At 40.6% G+C, this 19,938-nt stretch overlaps 1 protein-coding gene across 1 annotated transcript; it reads left to right on the forward strand.

Moving 5' to 3' along the window:
* Nucleotides 1–1,303: 1,303 nt before the first annotated feature.
* LOC149066808 (P-selectin-like) lies at nucleotides 1,304–19,415 on the forward strand. The gene is made up of 8 exons (XM_089253225.1): nucleotides 1,304–1,426; nucleotides 5,514–5,696; nucleotides 12,250–12,432; nucleotides 12,530–12,703; nucleotides 13,806–13,976; nucleotides 14,406–14,606; nucleotides 14,688–14,876; nucleotides 17,334–19,415. The coding sequence occupies exons 1-8, from the start codon at nucleotides 1,366–1,368 to the stop codon at nucleotides 17,681–17,683; spliced, it is 1,512 nt and encodes a 503-aa protein (XP_089109351.1). The 5' UTR covers nucleotides 1,304–1,365; the 3' UTR covers nucleotides 17,684–19,415.
* The last annotated feature ends 523 nt before the right edge of the window (nucleotides 19,416–19,938 follow it).

Genomic DNA, 19,938 nt, shown 5'->3' on the forward strand with positions numbered 1-19,938 from the left:
CAGACTCTTCACGGCCCACATACTATCTCTTCATATAGACTCTTCACCCATGGTCCCCACATACTATGGTTATATACAGTCAAACCTCGTTAGTGCGTCACCCGGTTAACACGTCACTCAGCTTACCGGGTCACTTTTTGGAAGTCCCAATTGTCCTCAGGCAGGAACTGACGCAACTATTGCTTACTCCGTTTAACGAATCACTCCGCTTACTAAGTCATATTTTTGCTCTCCGAAGAGTGACTCATTAACGAGGTTTGACTGTAATCAAAAAGCTCTCGATTAAAAGCTATAATATTATAATATTAGCCTGTTGTGGCAGTTTACCACAACAGGCAAACTGCCCAACGAGGTGGCTGACTTAAGAACATCATGGATCCCCGAGCCAATTTTTGGAGGCCCTACCTACTACACCACACCCCCCCGGAACCCCCAACGAATCGGTACATGCGGGAATGTGCGTGTACGTGTAGTGAAACCTGACGTGAAGTTTTTTTTGTTTCTCTGTAATGCTTATGTGTAGTGCTGCCATCTGCCACCAGTCTTTGTAACTATGAGTGAAGTGTTATGATTGACTGATTTATCGTTGTAGGACTGTTGCTCTCTGTGGCGAGACTTTTTAACGGGGAGATCGGCTCGCATGTGCGCCTTGAAGTTGGGAACCACAGAAAACCAACTTTCAGCTTCTTTTAATTTGTATGACATGTTTTCTTTGGCACGGAATATTTTGTCATGTGATTAACTACAGATTTTTCAAGTCTGAGAATTGGCACACATGGCATTACAGATCAAACTTTTGGTGATAAATCACCAAAAGTTTGATCACACCAAAAATGCCCAAAATATGATTTGTCATAAAAAAGTTTCATGGCCTAGTCATTCAAGGCCTAGTCATCAAGTTAGTGACCTCATTCACTCATACGGTAACTCACCCAATGAGTCGGTTACTCCTACAGTCACTTACTTGCCCACTCACACGGTCAGGGCAGGCGAAATATCTGGATTGAAATTTCCGGGGACGAAACGTTGTTGGCGAAATCGACCTAAACCAATGTTAATTGATTCCATGAAATTTAGTGACATTCGTTGGCCGCAAGTGTAAAAATATTTATCAAGTAAATTTTTTTGGAAATTAAAGGCATGGATCGTGCAAGATATGATGCAATCAATCAAAATGTAGGCCAATAATATGCCAAAATCAATATAGGCGTAGGCTCGTGCAGGGACGGTACGCCACTTGCAGCCAACGAATGTCGCCAAATTCCATGAAATGATTCAAATTAATGTCTGAGTGCGTACTCTCAGAAGAACTTGCACATCACAAACGTCTCTTCCGAAATCGTGGCGAAAATCTTGAGTACGCCAATGGAATTTATTTTGTTAGCGGCATTGTTTGGATTTATCTCCACTGAAGAGCGTTTAAAGAGTCAGTATATATATATTCAATATTTGTGTCTTTACATTTAACGTTCTAGCAATTTATTATCATTTGACATTATTGAGATATTATTATGTTGATCACTACTAGAAGAACTGATTAGTGCCAAAAAATCATTTTTGCTACTTGTCATTGTTATTGTGCTCTGTTGTTACAATTTTTGAAATGAACAACATGATTTTGTTCGAATTTTAGAAAATTCAACTATTTCATTAATTTTTTCCCATTGTTGAAGTGTCTGTTCACAACTACTGTTGTACACATGAGAATTGCTACTGTTGTCCCACAACTACTGTTGTACACATGAGAATTGCTACTGTTGTCCCACAACTACTGTTGTACACATGAGAATTGCTACTGTTGTCCCACAACTACTGTTGTACACATGAGAATTGCTACTGTTGTCCCACAACTACTGTTGTACACATGAGAATTGCTACTGTTGTCCCACAACTACTGTTGTACACATGAGAATTGCTACTGTTGTCCCACAACTACTGTTGTACACATGAGAATTGCTACTGTTGTCCCACAACTACTGTTGTACACATGAGAATTGCTATTGTTGTCCCACAACATCGATGATTCTGTGAAAATACCTGTGTTGAAGAGCCACTGTTGTGTCCGTAAAACCAAACCTTTCAAAACTTTTTCAGCCAACAATCGGTTTTTAACAATTGCCTTCGAGCCAGTCAACATTCGGGTTTTCAACAATCGTTTCTGAGCTGTCGAACAGTCATTGATTTAATTGTTTTATGTATTTGTAAAGTCTAACGTATAACACTTTTTCAACATCAATCGATTTTCAACAGCTGTTGTCGAGCCGATGAACTGGTTAACAATCGATTTTTTAACAATTTTTAAATTGAACATTGTTGTAATAGGGCAATCTAACCTGCAAAATGTTTTCCGTCAATATTCGATTTTTGAACAGTTGAACAGTCATCGTTTATTCGTAAAATCTAACCTTTGCCACTTTTTCAGTCAACAATCGGTTTTTTTACAACTGTTGTGGAGCTGTTGAAGTCTCTTGAATTTGCGAAATTTCACTTTCGGTCAACAATCGTTTTTTAATGCTCGCTGTTGAACCTGCCTACAATCAGTTTCTCAACAATTGTTTCCAAACTGTTGAACAGTCAGTGCTGTTCTCATGAAACCTAACTTTTTAAAACTTTCTCATTCACAATCTCATTTTTGTAACAATCGGTTTCGAACACCGCTTAACAATGCCTATTCTTTGTACTAACCATGTTCACACATTGATCATATACTATTGTAAGTCATTCGTTTTGGCGCAGCTTGAGCTAATCGGTCCTTGCGCCAATAAAATCAAAATCCAATCCAATCCTACTCTTGCAACGCTATTTTCTTGAAGATAGCAATCGTCTAGCGTTTGTCTTATGTCCTAGGCAGGCGCGGATCTAAGGAGGGGGCGATCACCCTTGGCCCAAGACAGTTTATATGAGAAGAAAGTATTCTACGCCGTAATATACGGGTGCGATCCTATAAACCTACGCAACTAGTCGCCTATACTAGATCAAAGCTATTAGTCGCTCATCGGAAATTTGACATGATAGCCGATTAAATAATGGACGAAACTCCAAAATAAAGGCCTATAGGTACAAATCACTGATGTCTTGTTAAAATCTCCGCATCCACTTGACAGCCGAAACGCCAACTACTGGATGGAAGACCTGGTATAGGCCAGAGCATAGGCGTACGCAGAATTTTCTCAAGTGGGGAGGGGGGGGTGTGTTTTCAATCTGAGGGGGGAGTTTGCTGTTTTCCTGTAAAATAACACTAATCTCGGTTTGGGGGGGGGGGGTTAGAATCCCCCCCCCCTCCCTGCGTACGCCAATGGGCCAGATCATCCAAATCTTCATATATTATTTGCTTGATAGCCCGAAGTTTTATCACAATCCCCTTCCACATTCGTGTCCAGAGAAATTCACCGATAAACAATTTGTCGGTGATCGATACTATGTCGATCACTACATCGACAGAGTGAGTGAGTGCATGAGCAAGTGAGTGATAAATCGAGTCAGAAGTGAGAGTGAACAAATGAGCTAGTGAGTGATCACTCAATCGCTCACTAACTCACTTGCTCCCTCACTCATGTTGTCACTCAATCCATCACCTCTTCACTCGGTCAGTCACATGGTTTCTTACTCACCCACTTACTAGATCATATATACTTTCGCCCACTCACATGCGAACTCAAAGGTCATTCACTCATAGAGTTGCTCAATGGCTGGGTCGCTCATACAGTAAGGTTATTCGCTTACTCATTTGTCAACTCACACATTTACTCACTTGCTCGACCACTCACTCACTAGTGAAGAACTGTCGTCGGTGAATTTTGTCAGCGGCGAACATCGTGGCGGGGAACCTCGGCCGGAAGACTCGCTGGTGGTGACGTGGGAGTAACAATGATGCAGGACCTCCGGTAGGCCATTCAATGCGTTTAATAATTTTTAGACAGCCCCAAAGAAAGATCGATCCAATTCCAATCAGTATAGACTATATTCCAACTTGGGTACAGAATACTTCAATCATACCTAGACCATATTCAAGAGACTATAAATTCCAATATTCGGAAAAACACAAATATTCCTTTATTCAGAATATAACAAATAGTCCATTATTCGGTATTGGAGACGCAATTTTTTTTTTGTACACAAGATATATATGAAATTGGTTTTGCAATCTTCTATATCTCATTTTTAGGGAAAAACATTCATTTCAAAAATCCCTTTTTATCATGAAAAAAGTAAAATAAAAATCATAAATCTATGCATGCATACACAAAAGATCTTTTGTGTGTGGACTCTGCGCCATTTTGTAGCAGTATATTAACAAGATGCGTATAATAACAGCAAGAAAATAACGTCCATTGTATGTAACAATGCGAGTTTCTTTCCAATTTCATTGAGAATATCCGGATTTAGGAAAATATAGGGATTTTATTTTCCTTTTTTTAAATCCTTCGTTATATTTCCTAAAGAAAGATCTTTTCCCCCCGTAAAAAAAATCCGAAAATCCGGAAGAATCCTAGATCATTTTTCGTCATTATTGATATTGTCCGATTATACGTACATTTTCATCCTCGTGGATAAAGTATAATTTGGAAAAGCAATTCAAATGCAGTAGAAGTTCGTCTGGGCTTCTCTTTCCATTTGAATGTGGAAAGAAATGCAAAGAAGAAGGTTCCCTCAGCTTCTTTACCATTTCAGTGCGGTTCCCTCTGGCTTCTTTACCATTTCAGTGCGGTTCCCTCTGGCTTCTTTACCATTTCAGTGCGGTTCCCTCCGGCTTCTTTACCATTTCAGTGCGGTTCCCTCTGGCTTCTTTACCATTTCAGTGCGGTTCCCTCCGGCTTCTTTACCATTTCAGTGCGGTTCCCTCTGGCTTCTTTACCATTTCAGTGCGGTTCCCTCGGCTTCTTTACCATTTCAGGGTGGTTCCCTCGGCTTGATCGTTCAAATGCGACTCCCTTGACCTCGTCATAATTCAACATGAAACTCGCATAAATTAACAGCTTCACAGACCGTATTTGGGGGGTTCATCTGTCTACGTTGAACAGAAGGAAACGGTAAGTGTTTTGTGCTTTTATGGCGCTGGTCCTCAAACTGCTAGAGTATATGGTCTTCTAGGCTTAGTCATCATTTAAATGCTGTTTTCTAGTCTAAGCGATAATTTAACTTTCTTCCCTTTAGTCGCGTAAGGATGTCAACCGATCAATCATATAACCGATACTAGAAAAGGGGGAGCGCGCCCGTGCTCCCTCGCTCTAGTAATCATTTGTTTGCTTTTGCCCTGGTGGTCATTAAATTTTGACCCAACGGGTCTGGGTCCAACGTTGTCCGAAGATTCACGGCATACCATTCCGATAATCGCTGTCCTAATAATAACGTATTTGGCTCACTGACTAAAAATGAGTTTGAATCAACTGAAGTGATAGAATGATCAAAAACTAAGCACCTATGATTTCCTGTTGTCGGTTAAATTATTGAATGTACTCTTTCAAGAATCGATCAATACTAATTAATTAATTGTAATTTGCTCTATTTCGCAGATGTTTGTGATCCTCTCGTAGTGCCATACAAGGGTGAGGCATCTGGTGATTGCAACGGATCATCAGTGGCTGATATCTGTACCGTACGCTGCCGTGAACCGTTCAAGTTATCCGGACCTGCGGTCAAGACATGCAATGGTTCTTCACGGTCATGGTCACCCGTCAATCTCCAGATGTGCATAGGTTATAAATTTCATTTATTTACGAAATTGTCTCAATCTCAGGGACGCCGGGTGATGAGAAGAGGCTACGGAAAAAACAATTCAGGAAAAGGCAGTAAATTTGAATCCGTTTCAGCTGCATCATGAGCCTACGGTATACCCTAGAATACCACCCCCCTCCCCGGTAAAAGAAAAAACTACCACAGAATACCGGAGACGGGTATTCTGTGACAGTTTTTTTTCCTTATGCGTGGGCAGCAACTTGTTTACTCATTAGAAATTTCCGAATAAAAATCGCGAAACTTATTTGCATGAGGATTTTTTATTACTTCAGTAAATGGATATGCACTGAGAGAAATAGAAAATATGCATATAAACCATAGTTTCCCAGCCTTTTTATCCCATCGCCCCACAACGCAATCTAACCCATAAGATCCTATGTTATGCCCGTAGCTTCTACCGCCCCCCCCCGGAACATTCCATCGCCCCCGTTGGGAATCACTGATTTAAACCCCTCGACGTGCTTTATGCAGGGATAACAAATTTTTCTTTCAAGACGAAATTCTTTATTGAAGTAGAGAGGGCGTACGCATACTAGCTTTCTTAAATTATTTCTCTATTTTCCGATCGGTTTGCTTGTACTGTATTGGACGGGTGTACATTGTTGAGTAGTGATAGAGTGCATGCGCACCCCCCAATCAGTATTATGTTATACCACCAATAATACCAACAACCTGTTTGAACCACACTTTGTTTTATTATATTCAATTTGCAAGTTAAAGTTTGGTTGCCATCTGTCTTCCACAAAATTCAACTGAAAAAATTCAGTTGTGTTTTGTGGAAGTTTCTTTTTACTCAGCTGCACTGAGAGCATCTTCTCTCCAACTATTCCAGCAGCCTAAATGATAAAAACATGACTTACTTTTTGCGGGGTATTCAACACATTTTTCCATGTTTTGACATACATTTTTGGAATTTGTAACGATTTTAGTGCATATTTTGATTTTTAAAACATATTTTTCGATATTTAAATATATTTTGGCATTTTTTGTGCATATTTGTCTATTTTTAGAGCCAGAATTTGAGTACATATAATTCGGGCTCTAGTCATTATCATGGAAGTCCTCCATGCTCCGATGGCCCCTTCTGGGGCCCGTGCGTATAGGCAGCCCTGCTCTGGGAATTATTCGATTACTCGATGATTGTAAAGATGTCAAACCCTCGAATTGAGTCCTGTCGACGGCCCTTGAAGGTGTGTGGTCACGATTAAGTATTATATCAGAATACAGTGTAACCTCTCGTTAACGGAATATTTTGATCACTAACGGGCAGTGTCCTTCCTCTTAAGAGAGCTTTCCCTGCATTGTATGTAATCATACATATGGTTAGTCAAATTTCCTCCTTATATACAGTACAACTTGACTGAAACATGCCAGTGAAACTCTACACCATCCTTCCGAAGCGGAAAACGGACCAACCCCATCGAATAAGGTCTTTCGGACCACAAATGTAAATTATCCTGTGACCTACACGTGATCTCGTGGCCCTCATCTTCCGTATGATATTTCAACTTCTTTGCCTCTCTTTCATCAAGTAACTGTGGTTAGTCACCATCAAGAGGGAGAGATAGTATCCGTGTCATAGACATACTTTCTCCCAACGATCCATCGCAAATCGATAATTATGTCGAATAGGAGGGGTGAGGGAAGCAGAAATAAAGACCTGCGTCCGTGAATCAGAGGTCAGTCAAGCGTCCTTATTGAACAGGACGGGTTCGAATGCTTTTGACAAGGGAGGGGGGGTATTCGGTCGAGCGAATTCACCATTCATATACGAGTAATTTCGTTCGAATATAACCCTCGTCATGACCAGAACGGAAACGGTGCGATTCCAACTCATTATGCCATCTATCAATGAATGTGATTTGTATTGAAGCTATCGCATTTTGGAAATCCATCCTCGGGGAAACGAGCACAGAACCTCTAAGAACAAAAATGAACGGCTTACAAGGTGCCCTGAAATGAACTAGCACCATTTTAAAAAGCCCTACTAGGTAGCGGGGACGTGATCCCCTTGACAAGAGGGCCTTCTTAAAGCAAACACCAGACATGGGAAATTTTGTAAAGTGAACGACAAGGCAAATAAATTTCAGTAAATTGATCGCCGAGGCAAGCGAGCAAAATGATTTCCAGGCTTACAAGGGCAATGAAGCCGCAATAAAGTGATCGCCTAGGCAATGGAGCCTCAGTAAAGCGGTCGACAAGGCAAGCGATTATCAGTGAAGTGGTCCCCAGGTCAAAGACACCTCAGTAAAGCAATCGCCAAAGCGAGGAATCCTTAGTAAAATGATCACAAAATAATGGAGCCAAATTATGACTCAACGAAGAAGCCACTGGTAAATGACCAACGCCCCGAAGAATCCCCGTGTAAGTATTGGAGTTATTCGCCAAAGATGAAGAGTCCGCATCTTGCTTTCTACGCACCTTAAATTAAAGTGTCTTGAGAACCAGTTTGTGTCTACCAATCAAATGAGTCCCGTCTACACGTCTGAAGCGCTACTATGGCGACCTAAAAAAATTATTCGCACCAACAAGTCTGTCTTGGCGCTAATTAGATCTCTTTTATCGCCAAGACATCACACAGTTGAACTCTTCCCCTCCAATCACGTAACACTCCTTTTTCTAGGGGTGGGTATTCGGACGTCCTATAAGGTTGTTATGAGCAATACATCATACATATATGTTCAACCTTTTGGCATACGGATTAAACGTGGCCCTCAGCCATCTGATGTGGCCTCGTGACCTCAAACCTAATTTTGTAAAAATGAAGTAAGCGCACTTTTAAACAGATCATTCAAGTGGCCCACATCATATTTACAGGTCATCTAAGTGTCCCGCAGTGCAGTTCCAGGTCCCTCAAGCGGCCCGCAGCACATTTTCAGATCACTATAGCAACACGTTTTACATTTTCAGGTCAAAAGTGGGCCGTGGCACATTTATAGATCACTCAAGTGACCCGCAGTATATTCACAAAGCACTTGGGTGACCTTCGGCCCAGTTCCAGAACTGCTAAGCGGTCCGCATCATATTGACCCCACATCGCTCAAGTGACCCCAGCATATTCAGCACTCAAAAGACTCGCAGCATATTTACATATTACTCGGGTCACCTGCATCACTGTCCCAGATCACTTAATCAAGTGGCCCGCAACCAAACCTATGAAGGGGCTCCGCACTCTCCTAAATATTGAGCACCCTTGTAATACATAATATTCCGTATCGAAATGGTTAATCAACGACCGGGGAAACGAAGGTGTTAATGTGTTCCGTAACGTTGGCGATAATGGATTTCGCTCGCCATAATCGTTCTTCGCCATCCCTTTGTGTTCTCCTTTCTGGTTTACGGGGGGGGGGGGATTGTTTTCGAGGCTCTGTGCTAACTTGATTAATTAATTCACGCGCTTGAAAATGGCGGTAACGTCCCGCTCGTGTCGTCTCCTAACTAGTATTACATTGTCGCAAAAATAATTTCCGGGCGGCGTTCGCAACTTTTCTCGTCGTAACGAGACACGATCCTCTCGCCCTTTTGTTTCTCGCGGTGCTTAATTAAGTTTTAGCGCTTCTCGCGCGGCCTGTAATATCGGCCTTTTTAATCGGGTCGTTTTGCGGTGGTTGGAATATCTCTGAAAAGACGTGGATGGATGAACTGAAGCTTGCTGGGTTATAGGGTGTAGAGAATAAATAGACTTTTGTCTTGCCGAGGCAAAATTCCGGTCATCAATTATCTGCTCATTGTGTTCCGTTGCTGCTGTTCCCGTTCCGTGGTGGAGATTGGGTGAGAGAGTTCTTTACGTGGGACTTGCTTTCGGTGAAATTTGACTTCGTGTTGATAAAGTGACATTTTGATATTCGAAGAGTCTAAGAATACTTATGTACACAGGATTGCATGCTATAGACCGCCCAATATTTGCACACGTGATTCGTTGTGAGAAACTAATACGAAAGAGTGTTTTCAGTTTTTGATTTGACAAAATAATTATGGAGTCATAACGAATTAAAAATTGATTACGTCGCTTTCGAATCCGGCGAAATTCACCGATCGTGCGCCAAGCGTTCAACTTGGTGTTTTTAAGCTGAGCAATGCCACACACACACACAACCGTGAGAGTAATGAAGAAAGCTAAAGATGTGGAAATCAATTTTTTCTTTGCCTTTCCCTCAAAAACATTTGACAGTAAAACAAATAAAATTACGACGTTTTAGCCCGTTTACATGGGAAATAGAAAAAGCGGGTTTAAAACCCGCTTAAGGATTTTCACAAATGATTGGTTTCCATTTCTTTCCTTACGAAGGAAAAAAGTCGTCAGTTGCGGGTACTAGAACTCCCAATACAACCAAAATATTCGTACATGTGAACGGGGCTTTTGGCAAATGGTACTGATTTTGGGGAAACAATTTTTCAAATAGATCTCGTTTGATTAACGATTTATAAATCTGGTGATAAAAATTGTCAACATGGTGGGGTGAAGGTAACACGTAATGACAAGATTAACATCACTCTACACTAAGAGGAAAAAGCGCCTTCTAACGGAGTTAAATATTTCAGTTTGTTTTCAATGTAACTGTTTTAATTATTAGTTAATTGATATTTAATTAACTAATAATTAAAGTTAGTTGATCAGAATGTTATGACAAAATAAAATTTTCAGTTGAATATAAAAAATTATAAATTAATGATTGCCATTAATTAATTAAGTAATTATTTATATTAATTAAATATAACTATCCATTCATTAATAAGTGTCAAAGACCAATAACTAATAACTTTTTTCATAATTGCTTAGTTAGCGTCAGGCACTAATACGTTCATGGTTAAATCATTTAAAAAAAATTATTTATAAATAATTATAATTATTAATAAGTTAAGGTCTAGGTCAATTTGTCGCAGCGTCCATTCGTCGTGCTACAAACTCATCGCGGTAAAAAATTGTCGCAGACTCATTCCGTCGCGACAAATTTTAATTGCTTTGAAACTCAAATGTTTGTTGAATAAGAATCCGAAATGTAAACGTAAAGAATCTTTCACAAGCAGCGGTTTCAACAAAACACACTAAACAGAGAGAGAGCGCGCGAGCGACCTACAAACAAGATCTGAACAAAATTCTGTGTTTTTGTTCTCCGGTGAAGCTTATATACGCGCGACAAAAAAAGCTTCGAGAATCTACCCCATTCTCGTGAAATCTTTACATTTCTCTTGGAGCTACGACATCGCCAACTTATTGCTGTCGCCAGACTTGCCAAGTTTTTCGTCAATTTGGCGATATTGACAGAGAAATCCATCATTTCTTATTTACAGGCGAAAAAGGGCATAATATATAGCTATTTTCATAATTTCCGTTACATTATAGTTATTGTAATCAATGATATTGAGGTCTCGAATCTTCCAAATCGACATTATTTGTATCTAGGGCTCAGATTTTTATGACGTCATATATTTTTTAATGACGTCATATTTTGGGCATTTTCGAGCGACCCGTCGTATTTTAGGAATTTTCATCGCTTATCCCTTTAAGAGTGCTGGAAGGACTTTTAAGTCCCTTGAGGCTACAGTGTTTATTTGTGATGTGTGCATGTATTTTTTGTGTATTATATGTTTGTATTCGTGTAACACGTGTGAATTGGTGTATTACATGTTTGTATTCGTGTAACACGTGTGAATTGGTGTATTACATGTTTGTATTCGTGTAACACGTGTGAATTTGTATTACATGTTTGTATTCGTGTAACACGTGTGAATTTGTATATTACATGTTTGTATTCCTGTAACACATGTCTAAATTTGTGTATTATACAGTGGAACTTCGGTTAACGAGCAATTCGCATAACGAGCAAAAGTTTTGAAAAAAAATTGATTCGATTAACGAGCGATGATTCGCATTACGAGCAAATATTTTGCGCTTTGTTTATTTATTGTCCGGTTATCACAACTGAGCTGATGGTTTTTTTTGCTTCCGTACATACACTTACTATGGAATTGTGGGTAATATTCTCCCCTAGTCTCCAGTTAGCGTGCCTTACTCGAAAAAATGAACACCCGTGTACGGGCTTTACTGAGTACGATACCAAACTAGATGCCGCATTGTAACAACGCGTATGAGCGCTTGAAGTTTTTTTTTATATAAATTATGCTTTGCCAGAAGGTGACTAGACAAACTGATGGACCTCCATTGCCTGCAACAGCCAGCAAGATCTCACGGAGGGTATCTTTTCTGAGGAAGAAAGTGCCTCCCTTCAAATAATATGAGGTGTAAAATGTGGGAATCTGCGAAATTCTGTAGAAAAGAACCAGTCAAATAAAGTTGTATCAGTGTGTGAGAAATGAATCTGTCCAAGAAAAACGCAAATTCCCCATTTTTGAGAAATCCTAAAAAAGGAGGCAAAAACAAATGTCATTATATACGTTCTTGAAAGTTAGACAAAAAAAATATTTTAGGTCATAAATGCTTGCATATTGTCAAGATTTTTTAGGCCGAAAAAGTCCGAGCCGTATTTATAACGGTAGGTTCCTCTCTTTCAGATCGCCGTCGCAGATGTCGTCGGATCCAACCACCTGCCTTCGGATACTTCGTCGGGAAATGTCACGATTACTCTGGTGCCATGTGTTCAATGCAGTGCATACCGGGCTACGAGATAATTGGTACGCATGCGAGGTACTGCACTGAATCTGGATCCTGGGAACCGCAGCAACCGAGATGTCAAAGTAAGCGTTTTTTGGGCATTTTTGAGCATTGCTTATTCGGTGGCAATATAAGTTCATATTGATTTTAACGTGCGTAATGCCTGTATCTATTCGAAAGGGAAGCGATGTCCTCTTCTGAAAAGTCCACCACATGGTAAGATCGTAGGATCCTGTGACAACAACCTGCGATCGACCTGCGTATTAGCGTGTGATGAAGAATACGTACTTGTTGGAAGTAAAGCGAGGAAATGTACTCCAATCGGTTCCTGGGATGGAGAAACGACGAAATGTGGTAAGTCTATGATCCTAAGTCTCCACATTGAACTCAACTGACTGCTAATGAGTAGGGCCTACGTTATTTTGTATTCACGAAATAGATGCGGTAAATGCGAAATTTGCCATTTTTGATGAATAAATGCTATAATTTGATTTTTTTTATCGCTTTTCTGCGAAATCTTCGTAACTTACACTGTTTGAAAGTGGGTGGGTATTGCTGAGAGAAGCTTGAATTCTATAACTTTCAACTCAGTACAATACTTTTGGTCTCGTTTGATCGAAACACCATTTCATTCACGATCATATTTTTGTCGCCCCACGGTCATTTTCTGCACACGAGGACTAATTAGACCGGGACCTACAATTTATTGCCGAATCTTTTTTATACTCATCGAGAGATTGGTGCGCTGACCCCTTGATGTGGGGCACTCTGCGGTAGCAATCTTTATCTGTGGCCATGTTGTCGTTTCTGTTGCAACCCTGTGTCAGGAAATTTTCTGACAAGGACGAACCGCGTATCGAATTCGCGGCACCTCTAAACATCATTTGGTACTTCAGGCGAGTATCTTATCGACCTGGGCTGCCAAGCTACTTTGGTCTTGTAAACTACACTGAAAATTGTGTCGTTAGTTTTAGCTCGTTTTTGTGAATGAATGCAAAATTTTTTTATTTCAGAAATACTTTTGCGAATGAAATGCAAAATTTTTCATTTCATAAATATTTTTACAGAAGAATGCAAATTTGTTTTGCGGTTGAATACAAAATTTTTGATTTGAAAATATTTTTGCGAATCAATGTAATTTTTATTTACAATGAATGCAAAATTTTTGGTTTGAAAAAATATTTTTGCAAATGAATGCAAAGTTTTTGATTTGAAAAAAATATTTTTGCAAATGAATGCAAAGTTTTTGATTTGAAAAAAATATTTTTGTGGATGAATGCAAAATTTTTAATATAAAAATATTTTATATGCGAAGTTCAAAAAAAAGCAAAGCTCTTAATTTAAATTTTTTTTAATTTTTTGCGAATACAAATGTGAAATTTCCGATTTGGAAATTTTTCTTTGCAAAATTTAATATATCTCTGATAATGAGCCATTTTGACATCTTTTCTGACAGTGAAGTCGTGTCCGATTCTTTCGCCATTGCGGAATGGTTTGTATCTCGGTGATTGCTGGCGTGGAATCTACCCGAAAGTATGCTACGTCCGATGCCAAAGGGGCTACGAAACCGGTCATAGATACATCGAGTGCAAGAATGGATCTTGGAGCTCAATACCGAAATGCAAACGTGAGTACGTAATCTAGGGATTCTTAACTTATAGGCTATGGCACAAACTTGGGTCGCATGGGCTTCCGCGATGGGCCATTCAAATCCACTAACAGCCAGGGGCTATGGATCACGACTCAAACTTGATTCACAAGATCTTACGGAATGGGTCGTAAAAAGTAACTTATACCCAGGGACTCTTGAGCTAAGGTTCCCGTCCCAATTTTAATTCTCAGGGGTTTCCGAGATGAATCGTGCAAAACCAGTTCTGTTATAAATGCACTGGTTCCACTAATTTCGATAAACAAACAGTACCATAAGTTGCGAAGCTGATCTTGATTGTGGGTCCCGGCTGAAAAGATTAAGAACCACATGATAAAATCGATAATAATGATTATTATTAGCCTTTTCGGCTCAATATATAATGAAAATTTTTTACTCTCCTATCAGCAATCCAGTGCAAATCCCTTCATCTACCTGATGGCGGGTCATACAGTGGATATTGCAGTCCGGGTCTGTTTGGGAAACCGTGCCTGTTCTCGTGCAACGATGGCTTCGATTTGATTGGACGTCGGAGCATATATTGTAAGCGTGACGGCAATTGGTCTTCCCCAGCGCCTATCTGCAGGTCCAAAGCGGTTAACGAGACAGGTGAGTAAAGATTTCAGATTGATTACAAGTGGCAGTAAATTCTGTTTTCGGTAAGTAACGCGTAAATTGTAATTTTTGCAGGGAAGAGATGTCCTGACATAGACCCTCATCACATTTACGAACTAAACGGCAAATGCCAAGGTGCCGAGAAAGGAGACACGTGTAACGTCACCTGTTTCAAACCCAACAGCCACGACGTGGTTGATGAAGCCGTCATAACTTGTTTGGAAGACGGGCAGTGGTCATCAGCCAATCTGACATGCGATTCGAGTACGTATATCTGAAAACTGCCATACCTTTAAATTAAATCCGTGGTGACCAAGAGGGTTCTTGACAGAACTAAAAGCTAATGCATACAGCAAATGTCACATGTCAATGGTTCCAAGACAATATTCATCTGCATTTGATACTTTTCGCAAGAGTACCTCACACTGATGTCCTGAGTCAAAATACCGCGTCTTGGCTGTACAATCTCCTCCACCGTAGCCCACATACATCTGGACAAATTGCTTGCATCTCCTCAGCCAATGCACTCTATAAGCGGGCTCCAAGCTAAACTCGTGACGTCACTGAAGAAACTAATCTCGCCTACAGCCACTGGATATAGCAGGCCCACGCATATGTCATCTTTACCCACTTTTTTTGTAGTATATCCAATGGCTATAGGTGAGATAGACTTCTTCAGTGATGTCCCGCGCTTCACACGTAGGCCTTCTACTGTAGATGGTGTTGCCTCAGTAGAGAGAGCAGGGGTCCCAGTGGGACTTGATTGGGGGGCATCGAACGCGAATATATTTCATAGACTATTGGGGTTTTCTGTAAGTCTGCATAATTTACGGAAGATTTCTGACAAAGATAAATAGATTTAGAAGAAATTTCAGCTGCAACAGTACGGCATCAGCGACCGAGTGATTGAGCAAATGCGTGAGCGAACGAATGACTGTCCTTATGAGGGAATGAATGATAGAGTCGGGCAGTGAGCGCTACCGAGCTAGTGACCGACTGAGCAACAAGCTAGTGGCTGAGTAAATGCTTGAACAATCGAGTATCCCGCTGAGTAAGCGAGTGTTCTGAGCAAATGCATGAGCAAGCGAGTGTTCTGAGCAAATGCATGAGCAAGCGAGTGTTCTGAGCAAATGCATGAGCAAGCGAGTGTTCTGAGCAAATGCATGAGCAAGCGAATGGCAGGCTGAGAAAGTACGTGAACAAGCGAGAGCCTGAGTGAGTGACCAACCAAGCTCACTTGCTCACCCACTAACTTAACAATTTGCTGAACTCCATGACACATGCTCACTGATTTTGCACGTTTCTTCATTCACTAGGTCACTTACTGTTGTCGGCGAATTGTTGTCGCTGAACGGACACGAATGGAACGATTAATGTCCAGTGGATACGAAAGGCTACCTGTTGATAGTAGTCCCTGGAAAGCTGACTGGATTTGTCAACAAATTGTGCCATACGAGCTGCTAGCAACATGCCAGACCATAAATGTGGACCTATATTCACATCGGTTGCAACATGCGCAAATGAAGCGGAAGAAGCCAGAATCGGTTAATCGCGAGTTATTATTACTCCTTCATAGCGATGGCAGGTCAAGCCAAATGTGTTGCCGGTAGCCAGGAATGCCATAAAAACAACTTGGCTCTCGGAGACTTAGTCGTAGTCCCCGGACCTTATATGCCAACAGATCATTTCCTCTTCCATTCTCTAGAGTAGACGATTGTTACCACTAAACTCTACATCCGCCTTTTAAGTATACCTTTGGCAATTCTCTCTCGGAACATTCACTGGACAATAGCATACGTGGGACATCCTTCGCAAACAAGGTAGCCACAACAGTCGCGCACAACGTTTTTTTTGTTTCGAAGATAACAGATTTTCATCGTCGGGAAATTGGACACATTCCCAAAGACTGATGGGAGAACCAGGACCGAAAAAGGGCAGATGGGTCTGTTGCCCGGTAGCAAGAGTCAAAATTCGATTCGTGTTCGTTCATATGGGAGTGGGCGAGCACGGATCCAGAGCGATGTGTCAGGAGGAGGTGACTATTTGCGTAGGTTCGTTGGATAGCACAGTATTTTAAGGGACAAGAAAATTTCCCCATATTTTTCGACTCTAGGAACGGGCGATCACCTCCATCTCGACCCTCGTCTGAAAAAAAGGGGCAAAATGGATGTTTGTTTCTATTTGTGGTCTATGTTGAGGACTATTGGCATGCAATATTTCCTTGTTTAACCTGTTTCTGACCATCAAAAATAGCAAGAACTAATGGATTACACCACCTCAAACTAAACACCGCCGACTTATATACTGTACTACATACACGCTCAACACTTGGCTTCCGAGCTGACTGTGGCTCCTCAGTCATCTGATGCGGTTTATAACCTCAAACCTATTTTTTAAATGACCCAAGTGACAATTTTCAGATCACTCGAGTCACCCGCGGTGCAGTTCCACATCACTTGAGTAGCCCGTCGCATATTCTTGGATCACTTAAGTGACCCGCGGCACATTTACAGACAATTCGAGTAACCAGCAACACAGTTCCAAAGCACTCAAGTGGCTCGTGGCGTAGATCACCTTAATATTTATAGATTTTTAAGATCACTCGAGTAACCTACGGTTCTAATTCTAGGTCATTTAATCAAGTAGCCCTCAACACGTTCTCAAATCAGTGAAGTGCCCACACACCGTTGTACACCGTTGACTTACTGTAATTCTTTCTAGGGATGATCTGCTGCCCGGCACCAAGGAAACCCAAACGAGGACGCTTCCTGAACTGCGATCCCAGCGAAAAGCACTCCGCCGGCCAAATCTGCGAGCAAGTCTGTGACGAAGGTTTCAAACCCGTCTCGGGGAGCAGGCTGCAGATCTGTATGCCGACAGGCGAATGGGAAGGCGACCCATTGATATGCCGCAGGAAGAACAAGGCTCAGGATGGACAATCCGTTATATTGTGGAAAGCCGATCGCAAGCCAACTAGGCACCCAATCATCAACGGGAGCCTACCGAAAGGGTATCGAAACCGCCGCAATGAACCGAACTCGAAGAACAAGAAGATTCTCATAAAGATTTAGAAATATATCTGTCCGTTATTTAAACACGAATAATTAAAATTATTTGCTCAGCGTTGTCTATTTTTGACCCTGACCTCGATGTTACGCACGTGCACGGCGACACAGTGTCATTCTGTGAAACATGTCACTTTATGACACGGCCATTGAAAAAACACTCAGTTTCGCTTTCCATTTACAGGACTTCCCGGAAACTGTTCGTAAGAAAGAAGCTATCACGAATGGAAACGGTTTTTCATAGAATTACAGAGTGAAAGCTTGAATACAGTGACGTAATTGGACTGTGACCAGCTGGGGCATTCTGTTAATTGTGTTAGTAACACATCTATTTCATTACGGGAATTGTTTAGTGAAGGTCAAATGCAGGTGCAAGCTTATTGTGTCATTTCCGAGTGACAGAAGTTGCACTTATGTCTCTATTCTGATGCATTTACTATGAAAAAACTCTAGAATATCTTGATTTTGTTGTGACGTTTTGATAATGGGTTGTGACTATAAGACAGCGTTGTTCAACTGTAGGTCCGCGAAACATTTTTCGACCAATTCCATGCTCAGGTGGCAAAATGCCATAAGTCACTTTTCTCAAAAAATTGAATTCACATTCCGGAGTCTCGTTTGTCAAAAATTTTGGAAGGTGGCAAAATTTCACCTTTCTCCTTTCAGTTTATGATAAAATAATGGATGTAAATTGCAATAAGTCGAAAAGTCACAATTACGCATTTTACCAAAATATTGTTTACAGATTTGTCGTCGTGAAATTTTGAAAAAGTGACGTATAATATTTTGCCATTTGAGCACATAATTAATGTACCCACTACATAATTTCTCTCTTTGATCTAATTTAAAAAAGCCGTGTGCAATGCACAAACCGGGGTTTATGACATTTTACTGGCCAACCATTGATTCTAGACGCATACTTCCAGTTAGAAAAAGTTTCCCAATTACATGTAGTACTTACATATGTCATTCATATTACAAGGGGTTGTATAGTTATAAAAAGTGGCTGTTTAACTTTAATACAGTCGCTGTGTGCCTCGAAACCCAATTAGAAAGTTGTTGCCCAGTTGTGTCTCCTGATGCCTACAAAAAATTCTATGTTTCTAAATACAATACTCACTGAGATATTCGAAAAACGGTGGAAAGTTGAGAAAAAGTTTTAAATGGTGCGTTTTTAGTTTTTCCTCCGTATTTCTAATTTGAATATCTCAGTGAATATTGCATTTAGAAACATGGAAATTATTTTTGTTTGCATTAGGTGAAACGGGGCAACAACTTTCTAACTGGGTTTCGGGGCAGCACACGGGGAGTGCATAAAAAGTTATTTTTTATTTTAATAAGTATACAACCCCTTACAACATGAATCACATGTGAATCTTACACGTTATTTGGAAACTTTTTCTAATTGGAAGTATACCTCTGGGATCAACGGTTCGCCAGTAAAATGTCATATCCCTGTTTGTAGCCTGCATATTTGTTTGTGTCTTAGCCCCCGTTAACAGGTATGCACATTGTTCCGATTTATTTTTGTCGGTCCGCTAATTATTGATTTAATTTATTTTTTGCTGGCCATAAATTATTTTTCATTTATTTTTGCTGGTAAAATTATTACTTTCCCCATCTATTAATTTTATTTTCCAGTCCCTAAATTATATTCCCGATTTTTTGTTTCCAAATTATCTCTCATTCAGTTCTTGACGAGATCCGCTAATTATTTTTTTGATGCTGTGGGTGGTCGAATGGTTATAGTGACGGACTCGCGATGCGAGGATCCGGGTTCGAACCCCACAGTGGTGGTCGGCTGAAGTTGGTTTTCTGTGGTTCCCAACATCAAGGCGCAAATGCGAGCCGATCTCCCCATTAAAAAATCTCGCCACAGAGAGCAACAGTCCTACAACGATAAATCATTCAATCATAACACTTCACTCATAGTTAGAAAAAAAAAACTAGTGGCAGATGGCAGTACTATACATAACAAGCATTACAGAGAAACAACAAAACTTCACGTCAGGTTTCACTACACGTACACGCACATTCCCGCATGTACCGATTTGTTGGGGGGGGGGGGGTCCATGATGTTCTTAAGTCAGCCACCTCGTTGGGCAATTTGCCTGTTGTGGATTTGTATTTGTATATAATTTTATTTTTGTCGTTCCGCTAATTTTTTCTCCAAGAAATAAGCAATTCTGCTAGTCATTAATTATTTCTCCCAATTTTATTTCCCTCCTGTAAACTTTTTGCCGGTCCGCTAATTATTTCTC

Source organism: Pholcus phalangioides, unplaced genomic scaffold, assembly GCF_987345545.1.
Source record: "Pholcus phalangioides strain wild (caught in Gottingen) unplaced genomic scaffold, Ppha-v1.0 ptg000032l_1, whole genome shotgun sequence".
NCBI classification, from domain to species: Eukaryota; Metazoa; Arthropoda; class Arachnida; order Araneae; family Pholcidae; genus Pholcus; species Pholcus phalangioides.

What these genes read in the sequence shown, in the direction of transcription:
- LOC149066808 (XM_089253225.1), top strand. Translation starts at nt 1,366, where the DNA reads ATGGAATTTATTTTGTTAGCGGCATTGTTTGGATTTATCTCCACTGAA. An exon ending in GCAGCAACCGAGATGTCAAA is followed by an intron (nt 12,433 to 12,529) that starts GTAAGCGTTTTT and finishes TCTATTCGAAAG; the next exon opens with GGAAGCGATGTCCTCTTCTG. An exon ending in CAAAGCGGTTAACGAGACAG is followed by an intron (nt 14,607 to 14,687) that starts GTGAGTAAAGAT and finishes TAATTTTTGCAG; the next exon opens with GGAAGAGATGTCCTGACATA.